This window comes from Hyperolius riggenbachi, chromosome 10 (assembly GCF_040937935.1).
Source record: "Hyperolius riggenbachi isolate aHypRig1 chromosome 10, aHypRig1.pri, whole genome shotgun sequence".
Lineage (NCBI taxonomy): Eukaryota > Metazoa > Chordata > Amphibia > Anura > Hyperoliidae > Hyperolius > Hyperolius riggenbachi.
In genome coordinates, this window is record NC_090655.1 from 146,619,642 (window position 1) to 146,635,555 (window position 15,914).

General features: G+C 43.8%; 2 protein-coding genes across 3 annotated transcripts in view; one reads left to right on the forward strand and one right to left on the reverse strand.

Annotated features, from left to right (window-relative positions):
• The window catches only part of BMPR1A (bone morphogenetic protein receptor type 1A), a 348,175-nt gene that overhangs the window by 242,977 nt on the left and 89,284 nt on the right, over positions 1-15,914 (forward strand). The gene's annotated exons all lie outside the window — the stretch shown is intronic.
• Positions 1-15,914, reverse strand: part of MMRN2 (multimerin 2) — a 79,654-nt gene that overhangs the window by 16,180 nt on the left and 47,560 nt on the right. Inside the window, exons 2-5 of the mRNA XM_068258607.1 lie at positions 12,930-13,052; positions 10,427-10,533; positions 7,156-7,230; positions 3,431-3,604 (exon numbers count right to left, since the gene is read on the reverse strand). Of these exons, the coding sequence (XP_068114708.1) occupies positions 3,431-3,604; positions 7,156-7,230; positions 10,427-10,533; positions 12,930-13,052 (479 nt within the window). The remainder of the gene's footprint in view (positions 1-3,430; positions 3,605-7,155; positions 7,231-10,426; positions 10,534-12,929; positions 13,053-15,914) is intronic.

Here is a 15,914-nt window from a genome sequence, read left to right on the forward strand (position 1 = left end):
AGGAAGGTGTTTCTTTGGAGGAGGAGGCGGTGGCAGGAGAACAACCGCAGCAGGCGTTGCAGGGGGCTTGTGCTGCTCAACATTCCCGTGGTATTGATTGTGGCTGGGGGAGGAGGAGGACTTACCTGACGTCACTGAGGAAGAGCAAGAGGAGATGGATAGTACGTCTGGATCCAACTTTGTGCAGATAGCGTCTTTCATGCTGTCCAGCCTGTTGAGGGACCACCGTATAAAAAAACTCAAGGGAAATGAGCTTTACTGGGTGGCCACACTACTAGACCCTCGGTATAGGCACAAAGTGGTGGACATGTTACCAACTCACCTGAAGGCAGAAAGGATGCAAAACTTGCAGACAGCACAACGCAATAAAGGTACCACTGCCAGTAATCCTTCTCCCATGTCCACGCAGGCAAGGACAGGACGCTCCAGGGATCTCATGGTGATGTCGGACATGGGGACATTCTTTAGTCAAACGCCTCACCTTAGCCCTTCCGGATCCTTCCTCCACCAACGCCTGGACTGGCAGGTAGCCGACTACCTGGCCTTAAGTGTGGATGTAGACACTGTGAGCAGCGATTAACCCTTGGACTACTGGATGTGCAGGCTTGACCTGTGGCCAGAGCTGTCCCAATTTGCCATCCAACTTCTGCCTTGCCCTGCCTCAAGTGTCCTGTCAGAAAGGACCTTCAGCGCAGCTGGAGGCATAGTCACTGAGAAGAGAAGTTGCCTAAGTCACATAAGTGTTCAGTACCTCACCTTTATCAAAATGAAAGAAGCATGGATCCCGGAGGGCTACTGCCCGCCCCAAGACTAAGTCAGTCCCCACACACAGCATCTCTGCCTGCATGCCATGTGACTGCCTGCCCCAAGACTAAGTTGCTCCCCACACAGCATCTCTGCCCACAGGCTGCTTGACTGCCTTCTCCGCCACCACCAACAGGGTCCAGGACTCCAGGTGAATTCCTGAATTTTTAAGGCCGCTGCTAGCAGCGGCCGCTATAATAATTTTTCTGGTGCGTGTACATGCCTGCCTAATTTTTCTGGCTGCACTTAAGCTGCAACAACAAAACAAAAGGCATGTGCATGTGCCCATTCCCTTTCATGATCATTACCTTGCCGCAGTGAAGGGGCTTGCGTATCACAATGAAGCAATGACCAACAGCTATATGAGTGTCTTGGGGGTGGGGGGGCACACCCAAGATAATAAGGTCGTTGCTTCATTGTGGACAGACCAAATTTAATCAGCTGGACAGTCACTGTTGTTCTATCATTGAGCTACCACAGCCCGGGGACCATATGGGCTTGAAAACGGCCACGACCTGCACTCTCCAGTCCAGCACGGCCGTCACTACACAAACAGCTGTTTGCGGTGCGTTACACAGTGAGTTTGGTGTGTCAGTTTGAAACAGTATTCTAATTACACTCCCTGATTGATGTATACACATGCAAGATGTTTTAAAGCACTTTAGGCCTGCAATTTAGCATTCAATGTGATTTCTGCCCTTAAAATGACATCCATGGCTACAATTACTAGGTAATGCCAATGATGTTGATCCAGGGATTTTATCTGATTGCCATCTGGAGTCGGGAAGGAATTTTTACCTTGTAAGGGTTTTTTCGCCTTCCTCTGGATCAACAGGGATATGTGAGGGAGCAGGCTGGAGTTGTACTTTGTACTGGTTGAACTCGATGGACGTATGTCTTTTTTCAACCAAAGTAACTATGTAACTATGTAAAATGCTGCTTTGCGTCAAATCCTGATTTTTCCCGGGGACTTTTGCCGTCTTTCCCACTCCGCCATGCCCCCCTCCAGTTGTTAGACCCCTTGAAACATCTTTTCCATCACTTTTGTGGCCAACATAAATGTTTCTAGATAAGTGTTTCTATTTTTCAAAGTTTGCCTCCCCATTGAAGTCTATTGCGGTTCGCGAAAGTTCGTGCGAACCGAACTTTTGCGAAAATCGGAGGTTCGAGCCATCTCTAATGATGTCTTTCGCTAAAACCTGCTAGGAGTGGAGACGTGGGCAAATACTCTCAGAGGACGATTGCACTTTGCACTGTATGTGCGCACTATTTGAAGGCGTATATGTGCATCTGATGTGCAAGGACCCAGGATGTGAGTATCTGTTCCCTATTGTTTTAATGTAGACGTTTATTGGATTACAATTGGAGTATATGTGATCTGACCCATTGTGTTGGTTTATTTGGTGGTGGTCATCTGTCAAGCTGTTTGTGCACTGGGTGGCTACAGATCATTTCTGACAACAGCACTGAGGAATATTGCACTTTAATATAATGCAATGCTATACAAAAGGCTATATAGCTAAAAATAAAAACATGAGACTCTTTTCTTTGCTACTAATGTTCTATTCCTTATCCGTACTATACATACAATTCATTATATCATACTTTTTTTTTGTTTCAGCGTCACTTTAAAGAGACTCTGTAACATAAAAAAAACCCTCTGGGGGATACTTACCTCGGGAGGCGGAAGCCTCAGGATCCCAATGAGGCTTCCCTGTCCTCTGTAGCCTGGGGAAATCCAGCGCTGGCTCCCCTCAAATTCCCTCAACAAGGCTTGACAAGTAGTGCACTTGCGCGTAAATATTTACCATGCCGGGATCCAGCGCAGGTGCAGTAGTGGCTCTTTGTTCGGGCTGAAATAGCCGAGCCCGATTGTGTCCGCTCTACTGCGCAGGAGCAAAGGACTCGTGACTGGGCAGTAGAGCGGATACGATCGGGCTTGGCTATTTCCGCCTTAGTTCAGACAAAGAGCTGCTACTCCACCTGTGCTGGATCACGGCATGTAAATATTGACCTCGCCACTGTTTGGGGGGTCACAGCACTGGATTGTCGGGAGAGCGGAGGACCGGGGGAAGCCTCGTTAGGATCCAGAGGCTTCCCCCTCTCGAGGTAAGAATCTCCCAGAGGGGGGGTTTTATGTTACAGGTTTTCTTTAAGATCATCTGCCATATCAATGCTATGCTAATTAGCAGTGCCGATTTATGAATTACAGTGACTAGCTATTCTTTTCTTAATGGAATTAGCAGTTGTTTATAAAAATTCCATAAAACACAATGCACTAAAAATAGCTCTGTTGTACCCCTGCCTGTAGGTATCACCTGCCTGGTGTGTTTATGTTTAAAAATCAGCTCTGCCTATTGATGTTCTTTAACTATAACTACAGCAATTTTTTTGAAGTGTAATGTATAACACAACATGTTTTCAAAATTAGCACAAAACTTCGTAACTTTCTCCATTTTTCATTTCTTCCAATGTATAAGATAATAATATATTTGCATGTTTATGGAAACAGTTGGTGACATTTAATTTCATTAGTTCAGTACAAATTGAATTGCAACATAAAAGATTAACAGGTATACAGAAATACCCCATTATTTTCTCCTTTGAAGAAAATGCAGTTTCTTACCTTTCCTGGCAGCAGTGTCAGATACATTGTGGTTGTCTGTTAATACGATGCTGGTACTATGGTTCAAGGCATTCTGTAGCTCCATAAGATGACTGGCTGCCTGATGAATGTCATTCTGTATGTCTTCCAGCAAACTCTCTTGGCTTTCTACAGCTTCAGTAATTTCTTTCACCTCTGAAAAAAATACATAATGACACTGTGCCTAGGTAGGAGCCTGGAATTTTGTAGAGGACCATTTCACTTAAAGTATACTGCGCATCTGGATGCTCATGTGTTCAGCAATTATATAAAAGGAACACTTCCCTAAAGGTGCCCATACATGGTGCAATTTTTCATTTTTTTTCGATTGGATCATTTAGTTTGATTATTCCGTTAGATCAAATATAAAGATTTTTCAAACATGTCTGATCAGATTTTTATAGAACAAATGGCATAATTGTTTGTTTTTCTTGATCGAAAAAAAAGATTATTTTCAACTTTCATTCAATTCAATCATTTTGGTAAAAAAACAGGAAAATTGAACATTTTTATTGTATGGGTACTATTAGAGAGGTTTGTGAACTGATTGGGCTTTTGGAATGCAGCAATAATTTACTTACCTATGGGGGGCTGCTTTGTAGCTGCCCTGTCTATATGGAAACGTCCATCTCATCTCGCTTGGTGGCACAGACTGAAATTCCCATAGTGATATAGCTCATCTCCGACGGCCACAATGCATGTCTGGGACGAGCGATGCATTCGGGTGAGATGTAGCTCATTGATGTGGTTACATCTCCCAGCCAGGAGATGCATCATATCAATGTGAACTACATATCACGCCATGCATCCTGCGGCCCTGACCTGCATTGCGGCTTAAAGGATGAGCTATATCGTTTTCAACCTGCGGTCCTGCGGCAACATGCCAGAGAAGATGGATGCCTCCATATAGGCTGGGGGCTACATAGCAGCCCCCGATACGTAAGTAAATGCTTGCTGCACCCGTAAAAGGCCACTCAGTTTACGAATCTCCCTTAGGTAGCGCAAAGTTCTCTTTAAAAGGGAATGAAGCTTTCCATGTTTGTATTAATAACAATAAAAAATGCAAAACACAATTCATGTTGGTTGAATGCAATACAAACATTACAACTTTCAAAATTTCAGCCTATCTCTTTTTTTGTGCGTATGAAACGCAGCCAGTCCATTGCGTTTTTAACAAAAGCTGGCAGCATTTTGTACAGGCCTGTTTTTTAATTACTCATGCAGCAAGGTGAGGGTATATGGACAATTTGTACCCCAGAGTACGTTTGCCATGGTTGTAAAGAGCTGCAGTTTGCGCTCACTGCCAGTGGTGGAAACTCTTGGCTGGTTAGAGATTTAAATGAAAGTTAAGATAGTATATATACATGTTGATAAGCCAACCTGTAGATAACCCGACCCTGAACTTATCCCTCAACAAGTGGAAAAACAGCATGACCATCAGATAAGACTACCTCCCAGCTTGAACAGTCAGCAGATGAGGTGAAATGGAATTAACAAAAAAAATTGTATTAGGTAGTCAGTGATCTCCCCCAAGTAGTACTAAATAACCAAATTTGTCAGCCAGGTATTAGGAAGCCAGAGGTCTCCCAATATTAGGCAACCAGATGTCTCCCCATGTATTAGGTAGCGAGAGGTGTCCTCCAGTATAGAGTAGCCATAAGTGCAACCCTGAATATGTGGTCAGTGGTAGATCCCCCAGTATAGGTAGATGATAATTACCCCCGGTATTGGACTTGAAGAGGAACACGGCCTCCAATGTGATGTAAGACAAGTCTTTGTCTAATCTCTGGAAGGTCCGTGCCCAACGGTGGGGGACCAGAGGACAGTGAGGGTAGCCTCATTAGGTATTACTGCGATTTTGTACCTGAGCTTCGGCTCAGGTACACTTTAACTCCTAACCATTCCTTAATACTACCCTTCCCCCCTCATCTATCCCTTATACTATATCTGTCTGCTAACTAACAAATACCAACATGACAGCCATAGCCTGATACATGCATAAAAATTAAAATGAACCCAATCCTGTAAATATTATACCTGTTTCTATGTTATGGTTGCTCCATGCTTAAATTTTAAGTGTAATTTTCATTTGGTTTTATTTTATTATGTCTATGGAGCAATTCTCAGACCTGTACATTTATTTTGCCTGTCCCTTCCTGCCTCAGTAATCTGCTCCTACTTGCCAACTGTCACCATCTGTAGACAAGCAATACTGGTGACATGATTGGTGGGCACCATGTACAGTTAGCCCAAAACAGCTTTCCCTGTGAGACAGTTAAAACTACAACTAAGGGCCTGTTTCCACTACAAAGTGATGCTAATGCGGCTACGTAGCCACATCGCATTACTTCCGCTGCCGGCCGCATCACTTCCGCATCTCCTGATGCGGAAGTGAATTGAGGAGATGGGACGCGGCTGCGGGCGAATGCGGCCGTGCGAGAATCTGCAGCATGCTGCAGATTTTCGGATTGCTCCGCACCGCACCGCACAACATACATGCAGTGGAAACTCTTCCACTGGCGTGCATGTGTTTCAGCATACACGCGGTGCGATGCGGCTATGTAGCCGCATCGTACCACTCCTAGTGGAAACGGGCCCTTAGGGTCAAATGTGTGTGAATTTTTTTTGTTTGTTACACATAGCAACTAGTCATATTTCTTGTTTAATTTGGAAGTCAGCACTGTAAAATGACAATGTCAGCAGGACAAACAGTTTAGAAAAGCCAGCAGTTATGCAGGGCACAGCCTCTCTGTAAGCATGTTCCCCCCTGATAGGGTGAAAACATGAATTAGAAATTATACAGGTAACAAATATGAAAACAGATAGCAAACAAGTCCTTAATATCACCTATTATGCCTGGATCTGCCTCAGACCATTTTCACAGTGGTTGTTGCGTTGCATTCCCTGTGACAACAGATATGCAACAGATCGGGACAGCGCAGCGCCGCACATTATTCACACCCTGCTTCGGGTTCAATTAAACATACAGTCAATAAAACATTTGCTCCACCCTTATTGTTAACGTGTGCGTTTAGTGGTAATGCACTGCATAAAGTGCGTTACCATACCAAAACCCGCTATACCGCAACACACCTGCCGCACTGTATACATCGCATAAGTGGTGCATAGCAGTGCGGTAAGCCGCGTAACAAAGTGGACATTACACCGCACCTCAATGCACCACTGCGAACGTGGCCTTGGACATAACTCATTAGGGACATTTTTTAGTCATTTTCTTTAATACCTTGTAAAGCAAACCAAATTTATATCTGAGCCAAACATTTCTTATGATGCCTAATATCTATAACTCAATCTATTTCTATAATTGACTTTGTACGATACTTCCTTCTTAACTTACCCCTAGATGAAACAGTATTGTTCCTTATGCTCGGCATACACGGAGCGTTTGCGCCTTATCAATCGAGCCGCTGATGGCTCGATTGATAATATCCGACAGGTCCGATGACCTGCCGGATAGATTCCCCGCTCGATCCCCGCGGGCAGACAATAGCGGGGAATCGAGCGGAAGATAAGGAGCGCCCGCGGGGACGAGCAAGGATTGATCCAGGCGCCGGCGGGGACGAGCGGGGATGCGCCGTGATCGATCCGGCGCATAATCGAGGCCGTGTATGCCCAACATAACACTAACTGAAACTTGTAAACTTAAATTAAAAACAAATTAAACCTTTAAAATGTGAGGACATTACCTGTGTTCTCTTGGAGTTCCTGTGTTTTCTCAGCTTCTAGTGTATGTTCCAGATGAATGGGAATAGCATTGGGATCTGCATATTCAACAGTGAAGATAGCAAAAATTGTGTGAGATAAATCAGAATCTACAGTATATCTTAGTGATTAAAAAAAAAATTAAAACAATAAGTTCAATTAGCAGCGGCAGTGTGAGCAAAATAAAGGTATTTCTTGTTGTACCAATTTTTTTTCTTCAAAATTTACACTAACGTATCATTTTACACTCAAATGTACACTCCAGAAATATTGTAAACCTAGGATCATGTCCCCTACTCTAACCTTTTATTTTCTTCTGAAAAGGGTACCCAGCTTTATGGTTTGACAAAGGGGCCTGTAGGACCCTTTAATAATTTACTGTTGTGTGCTTTAGCACTGCAGATGGTGTTTGGACAAGAGCACAAAAGAAAAAAATTGATATAAAAAAGAAAATGCTAATTTGGAGACCAACCAAAAACCACACACACACTCACGCACGCACCCACAAGTAAGACAGTAAACAAGTCACCAGTACTATCCAGGCTGGAGAGGTAAGAAGTAAGGCCTTTTTGGAAACCTTGCTGGGAAAATCTAGAACAGTGCTTAGAGAAAAGAAGAAAGAACTATTGGATTTACCACTTAACTCTTTGCTGTGCAAGTGAACTGATAAGGGGCCAAAAAGAAGCCTTTAATTAGTTAACTTCAGATGGTTGATATGTCCTTGCCTCCATGGGTTAAGCCAGAAACATCACACCTAAACTCCATCTGAGCACCAGCTGCATCAAGTATCAGGTCTTAAGGCAAGGTGCCACCTCCCGTTCCTAAAAGACGCACAAGTTCACCCTCGCCGGTAAAGCCAGCCTGCATGCATGATGTTCTGGACTGGCACCACTGAGATAAGGGGCATCACACTGTGCTTCATTTTATTTTAATAAAATAAATTGTTAAATAACTAGCCCTGAGACAGTTAAATCTGTTTGACACTGTTTGATTACCATAACACAACAGATGCATCACACTGTTCTGCCAACAATTCAAATAAAAGTATTCATTCATAACCCCTGCAAAGCCTGAAACTCTGAGACAAATTCATTTTAGTGTGAAAAGAAATTTGTACTTCACTGTGTGCAGATATTTCAGAATAATGACTCCATACCCCAAAACTTCACAAAAATATGATTGGAGAAAATAAAATAGTTCCACTTTTCCAAGTGTGCTACAGAGTTTTGTCAGAGTCTTAAAATAGACTGAAAAATATACTGTACATAGAATATATATATATATATATATATATATATATATATATATATATATATATATATATATATATACATACATACATACATACATACATACATATACACATACACACACAGTATATACTGTGCATATTAACCTCCTTAGCGGTATACCCGACACTGTGTCGGGCATACTGCTCTGTGGCCCCAGGAGTGCCCCATAAATAAATAAATGTGGCAAATGGCTATAAACCCTCTAGCTAGCACTAGGCTAGCTAGTAAAAGTCTCCAGCACCCCTAGATCCCCCGTGATCCCCCTGTTTATACGTTACCCCCCCTGGATCCAGCGATCGCGCAGCCTACCGGCACAGCTAAGGTCTCTCTATGGGGAGGATGGGGTTTGTGCATGACGTCATGATGTCGGCGACGTCATCTGCGATCCTCCCCATACTGAACACCGGAGCTGTCCGTGGAGGCTGTGCCGATCGCTGGATCCAGGCTGGGTAACGTATAAACGGGGGGGGGGGGGGTGGTGCCGGAGACTTCTTCTAGCTAGCTAGAGGGTTTATAGCCATTTGCCACCTTTATTCAAAAGAAATCGGGCAAAATGTAACAAAACAAAAAAAAGGTGTATTAACAGAGTATTTATATTATTGATAAACAGGCTACAGGAATACTGCGGCATTGATGGCATAGTTCTTCAGTGGTTCCAATCCTTCTTGAGTGGCAGAACCCACAAAGTGTCTATGGGGCCCTTCCTGTCCACCCCTGTTTCACTCAAGTATGGGGTGCCCCAGGGCTCAATCCTCTCTCCCCTGCTTTTCACAATATTCATAATACCGCTGGGAAAACTAATCCAAAAACCTGGCCTGACATACCACTGCTATGCAGACGACACCCAAATATATCTTTCCTTTAAGCCTGGTGTGACAGACCCAACTCTAACTATAAACGCCTGCTTACGTGAACTACAGAAATGGATGAATGACAACTGGCTGAAACTAAATGCAGACGAAACTGAAGTCCTTCTGATTGGAGGGCAAAGCATGATAACAAAACAACTTAACTTGCAGTCTTCACCACTGGGAATAGGAGGCACGGATCTACGCAGCTCTGATCATGTGCGTAGCCTGGGAGTTCTAATTGAATGGGATTTAAACTTCAGAACTCAAATCTCTGCTGTGGTGAAATCATCCTATTTTCACCTGAAGAACATTGCAAAAATCAAGCACCTCATACCCCCAGAAGATCTGCCAACCTTAGTCCACGCCTTCATCACATCCCGACTGGACTACTGCAATGCTCTCTACACTGGCCTTCCAAAAAAGGCCTTGTACCATCTACAGCTGATACAGAATACTGCTGCCAGACTGCTAACCAACCAACCCCGGCCGTCACTGCCACATAACGCCAGTCCTGCACTCCCTTCACTGGCTACCTATAGAATGGAGGGTCCTATTCAAGATCGGCCTACTGACATTTAAATCCCTGAATAATTTAGGCCCTAGATACATGAAAGATATGTTGCAGCTACGTAGCAATCCCCGCATTCTCAGATCAACAGGTTCTAATAAACTAGTCATACCCAGAGTCCACTTGGAAACTTTTGGTCCCAGAGCCTTCTGTCATGCTGCCCCTACGTTTTGGAACTCCTTACCTCAACAGATCAGGATAGCTCCATCCCTGGACGTGTTTAAATCCAGACTGAAAACCCACCTGTTCAGTTTGGCATTTGCAGAAATATAACTTTTGTTGTGTGAACACTTCATCCTACTAATTACTGAATATGAGAGAGCCTAAGCGCTTTGAGTCCTATGGGAGAAAAGCGCTATAGAAATGTTATTGTATTGTATTGTATATTCCAAAAGTCCGAACACCTTGGTGCCTTTAGGAGATATTTTTCCTTAGTCCACACCTCAAAATTATAGAATCTCAGCTCTGTCATTATATCTTATGAATGATCTACAGAACTATGACATACAATAAATTATTGACGAATTTGTCATGCAACTCTTACCGGCATATTCACAAGTGGATCCAGAAAATCCAGGGCAGCATTTCCATTCTAAACTGGTGACAAATTTCCTCTTAATTTCATAAATTGGTCTCTGAGCATGCCTGTACCTACAACAGAATAGCAGATATCACATGTGGTCATTGTTAGCAAAAAATGTTTTTTCATATGTAAATTGTCATGGGAGTCCCCATTGTTCTTTAGCAAGTCAGTGATCTAGTGCAATTATGAAGTCAGTGGAGTTAGAAATGCTAAGTCTCTGAAGATCAGAACAAGAACAGCTTCCATATTTCCATCAAACACTTTGCTAGCAGTGACACAGGGTTTGAAGTTCTGCTGGAAATTCATCGCTGTCCATGACCCAAGCAGAGACATTTTCAGTGAATACATTTTTCATATACCCAAAGGATAAGCTAGAAGGTCCAGTAAAATGACAATGTGCTTTCCTTGCCCCTCCCCAGTGATGAACCATAGGACTGTATGGGTGTATGTAATCTTAGATGAAAAGACGCATAGGTTCATTACTTCATTATTAAATGGTTTCCACCTTCAACAGTGATCCTGAATTTGAACTGACCACATGGGACTTTTGTCTAAATGTATCAAAATGACATCACACTGATGTACAGTATTCTTTTACGCACATTTTTTTTACTAGCATGTATAAAACCTGTTTGCACTTAAATACATAATTCTCCCATTATTAGTTTTGAAGAACAACTTTTGTCTCCATTTCAAATGTCATAGGGGGAGGGGCCACTATTTATTCTCTAATCAGGTTGCTTTTGCAGCATGTGGCATTCACTGGAAATTGCCAAATCGCTACAACAGCGGAATCCCATGAGGGTTGTTCCACTTGCAGCATTGCAATCGTGGAGAAATCGCCAATCACTGCAACAGAACTTCATTCTTGTCAAACTTATTTTGTCACTTGCGTGACACATCTCTTCCTGTAAAGAGAATATGCAGAGGACTTACACATTTAATTATGGACCACAGGGGCGTCTCTACCCATTTTGTCACTCCAGGCGAGAAAACCTGTGCCCCCCCCCTAACGTGTGGTGCCCCCTGATGAAAATAATCATAACGCAGCAATGTTTCACCATAAGATAAAGGTAATGCGGCAATCTTTCACCAGAAAATAATCATATCGCAGCAATGATTCACCATAAAATAATTATAACACAGCAATGATTCACCATAAAATAATCGTAATGTGGCCAGCGTTTACCATACAATAATCTTAATGTGGCCAGCGTTCACCAGGAAATAATCGTAATCAAACCAGCGTTCACCAGGAAATAATCGTATGTGGCCAGCGTTCACCGGGAAATAATCGTATGTGGCCAGCGTTCACCAGGAAATAATCGTAATGTGGGCAGCGTTCACCAGGAAATAATCGTATGTGGCCAGCGTTCACCAGGAAATAATCGTAATGTGGCCAGCGTTCACCAGAAAATAATCATAATGTGGCCAGCGTTCACCAGGAAATAATCATAATGTGGCCAGCGTTTACCAGGAAATAATCATATGTGGCCAGCATTCACCAGGAAATAATCATAATGTGGCCAGCATTCACCAGGAAATAATCATAATGTGGCCAACGTTCACCAGGAAATAATCATAATGTGGCCAGCGTTCACCAGGAAATTATCATAATGTGGCCAGCGTTTACCAGGAAATAATCATATGTGGCCAGCATTCACCAGGAAATAATCGTAATGTGGCCAGCGTTCACCAGGAAATAATCGTAATGTGGCCAGCGTTCACCAGGAAATAATCGTATGTGGCCAGCGTTTACCAGAAAATAATCGTATGTAGCCAGCATTCACCAGAAAATAATCATAATACGGGAAGCGGTTTACTAAAAATGTAAACCTGTAAAAAGAAAAGCATTTACTCACCTGCAGAAGACTCCTCTCCCTGGGCGCAGCTCCCCCGACGATCTTCCTGCAGCAGCGCAGCCAGCCTCCGAAAGTCCCGCGCTGACAGGCAGAGCAGGGCTACAGGAAGATGGCGCCCGAAGCCCTGTACTGGAGACACAAATAGTCTCAAGTACAGGGCTTCGGGCACCATCTTGCCGTAGCCCTGCTCTGCCTGCTGGAAGACTATGCAGGCTGGAGCAGTGAGTAGCGGGCTGCGGGGATGAACTGGCACGGCATCTATTAGACGCCGCGGCCAGTTCACCACAGGGGTCGCATAGTCTGGCGGGGGAAGGTGGGCACTCCCCCCCCCCCCACGGCGGCGCTCCTCCCCATACCTGGCGCTCCAGGCCACCGTTTGTCCTTGCCTGGTGGCTGGGACGCCTCTGATGGAACCTATATACGGGAGATTTGTAGGAATTTAGAGGAACTGCATAGGCCAGTTACTTTCTGTATTTTCATGGTGTAGTGAAAGTTTGGATACCTCTCTCTTGGTATTAGCCAATGCATAAGTCAAGACCTAAAATATTTTAAACTTCATCAATTCAATACTGATTCCCTAAGTTCTCAGTTTGCATACTCACATAGTCTTTTGGCAGTCAGGTGTTCCGAACGGGCAGGGCTGTTGGGACCTTATCACATACTTCTCAGTTTTGCACAAATTCACATATGTAACTACTTGATTGCGAACTACTGAACACCATTTTCTAGACAGGAAAAAGAAGACATGCATTATTTATTATAGAGGATTACATTTCAACAACCTTGTACAGCGAAAGAACAGATACAAAAGGATTAAAGCCCTAATTAAGGCTTATGTTTGTTTAATGCATATCACATGGAACAAATCCGAACTTTAAGTGCATAAAATTTAGCAAGTTTTGTTCATTGCACATAAACCACGTATGCATAATTATTTTTTTTAAACTAGCCTGTATGGGTTTGAAAAGCTGTATGCTTGTGCCAACCCCAGCTACTGCTTGCCAACAGGTCTGTGAGTTGCCCAAATTCCTACCCTTATTAAAGGGAATGTCCAAGCAAAATAAAAAAATGAGTTTCACTTACCTGGGGCTTCTCCCAGCCCCATGCAGCCATCCTGTGCCCTCGTAGTCACTCACTGCTGCTCCAGTCCCCCGCTGGCAGCTTGCCGACCTCGGAGGTCGGCGGGACGCATTGCGTACATTTTTACGCATTCCCGCTAGTGCAGGAACATTAACACATACATTTTTACGCATTACTGGTTTATTGCGTAAAAATGTACGCATTAAACCAGTAATGCGTAAAAATGTATGTGTTAATGTTCCTGCACTAGCGGGAATGCGTAAAAATGTACGCAATGCGTCCCGCCGACCTCCGAGGTCGGCAAGCTGCCAGCGGGGGACTGGAGCAGCAGTGAGTGACTACGAGGGCACAGGATGGCTGCATGGGGCTGGGAGAAGCCCCAGGTAAGTGAAACTCATTTTTTTATTTTGCTTGGACATTCCCTTTAAGTTATCACCCACAAAAGGGAGGAGTTAAGAGGGTGGCATGAGTTAGTCTTTCCCTCTGAGTACAAAGCCGACACTAAAGGGAAGGCCTGTACAGACACCAAACTGATGGCTGAAATGATCACAAACTATAATTTCTACTGTCAAACCTTTCATTCCTATATCTACCTAAGGTTACACTACAGAGCAATATAACAACATCAGCTTGCTCACTAAATGCATGCATGCTCATTGGCACAAGACTGAGTGTGGTCATAGCAAGGAGAGGAATATTAGATCAGCTCTGTTGAGATCTGTTCTAATATCAAGTGGGGTATTGTGGTAGAATGGCAAATTATCAATTTCAGGAAAATCACATCTTAGAATTGCATGGCCAGCAATGCAAAGTCACTGTACTGAACTTGAAGACAACTGTTCGAAGTTATTTAGCATTCATCATTCATCAGTCTGAGGGTGTTTACATACATCCACTTTTGATTGGCCAATTTTACCACTTCCATGTGGTATGAGACCTTATTCACACAGTCTGTTCATAGTATTCAAAATCCGTTGGCTCTCATACTCAAAGCAGGTAATTTGGGTGCCAGCATCCATCTAGTAAAATGGATGCCGCATAGACTATAACGTTAATTGCAGTTATAGTGGCACCCAGTGTATAGTTTGGGTGCCGGACTTTGGTTTTGCTCAATTGCCAAACAATACTGATAGAAGGTGGAGCAGATATCTGGTGGGTGGTGGGGTATTGTAATGCTCTGCGGGCGACTTCCAGTCAGCGCACACCATGTGCGCTGAAGCAGAAGGAAATTCCCACAATCATAGAAGCAAAGTACCCAGTATATATTTGTAGAGGAGAATTCCAACCAGCAGATGGAGCTGTGGAGTACAGAGGAATAAGTCCTCTGTACAGCCACAGATGCCAGTTTGAAATTGCACGATTAAGCAAGACTGGGCAACAAAGTAGCAACTCAGAAGAAAGCAAGATCAGAGACAGACTATGTGAATGTCTACCAATCTAGTCACCACCCAGCGACGGTAGACATATCACATCAAAACAGACCAGAGTAAGAAAGCTAATCGCAAGAGAGGCGATTGCTATCAGCAACACAAGACTGAGCATGAACTGAGTAAGGAAGACACAGCAAATATCTACAATCTGAACGCCAAGGAAACTAAAAAATGAACTGGCTACGTTATGCGCAACAGTAACAAGCACGTTAATAGTACAGTCACCGCACATTAAGCGCAACAGTGACAAAACGTACCAACCCTGACTAACAAATGAACACGGAGAACAAAGACAAACAGATGGTAGGAACGCTAATCGGTTGTCTCACACTAGACAACAGCAAGTGTTCGTTCCAGACAAGACAGACTGAAGGAGTAACCAGTAGCAACCGCAGCTAAGGTTATACTCCAAGATACAGACAAGAGAGGAACGTGTAACGATCGGTGTCAGCACACAGAGAGAATCTGATTATTGGTGATCTGCAGTATCACCAAGAATACAGATATATACCCGATTATTGATGATCTGCAGAATCACGGATAATCCAAGTATAACTAACCTCTGGACACCTATATAGTGTGAGTGTTTTGTGCAACAGTAATGACTTTGAGTAAGACCACCCGAGAAGCAGGTAGTCTTTGGCAGTGTGGGTGATACTGCCTTCTGAGAAGTGCAAAAACCTTCCAGCAGCCTGAGACCTTCAAAGGGGTGGAGTCCCAGGCTGAAAGTAGGAAGGACCTGTGAGTGAGTGACACCTGAAGGTGGATGTCACTAGCAGGTCTGGAGACTATCTCTTAAGGAGAGAGATAGCTCTCAAGGTCGGGCAAGCCAGGTCGGCAACACACGGACAGACAAGGTACAGAGACAGAAGGCTGATTCGGTATCCAAAGGCAGGCAGGGTTGGCAACAGATAATCAGATATGCGTAGGTACCGAATCAGAAAGCAGAGGGATAGTCAGAAAAGCAGTAGGTCATAACAGATATCAAACAATGCCTAGTCTTGGGTGTGAGGTCCGTGGTCTCTACACCCTGGAACTAGTCTGGAGTATAATATGATGGTACACAGTATCCCTAGT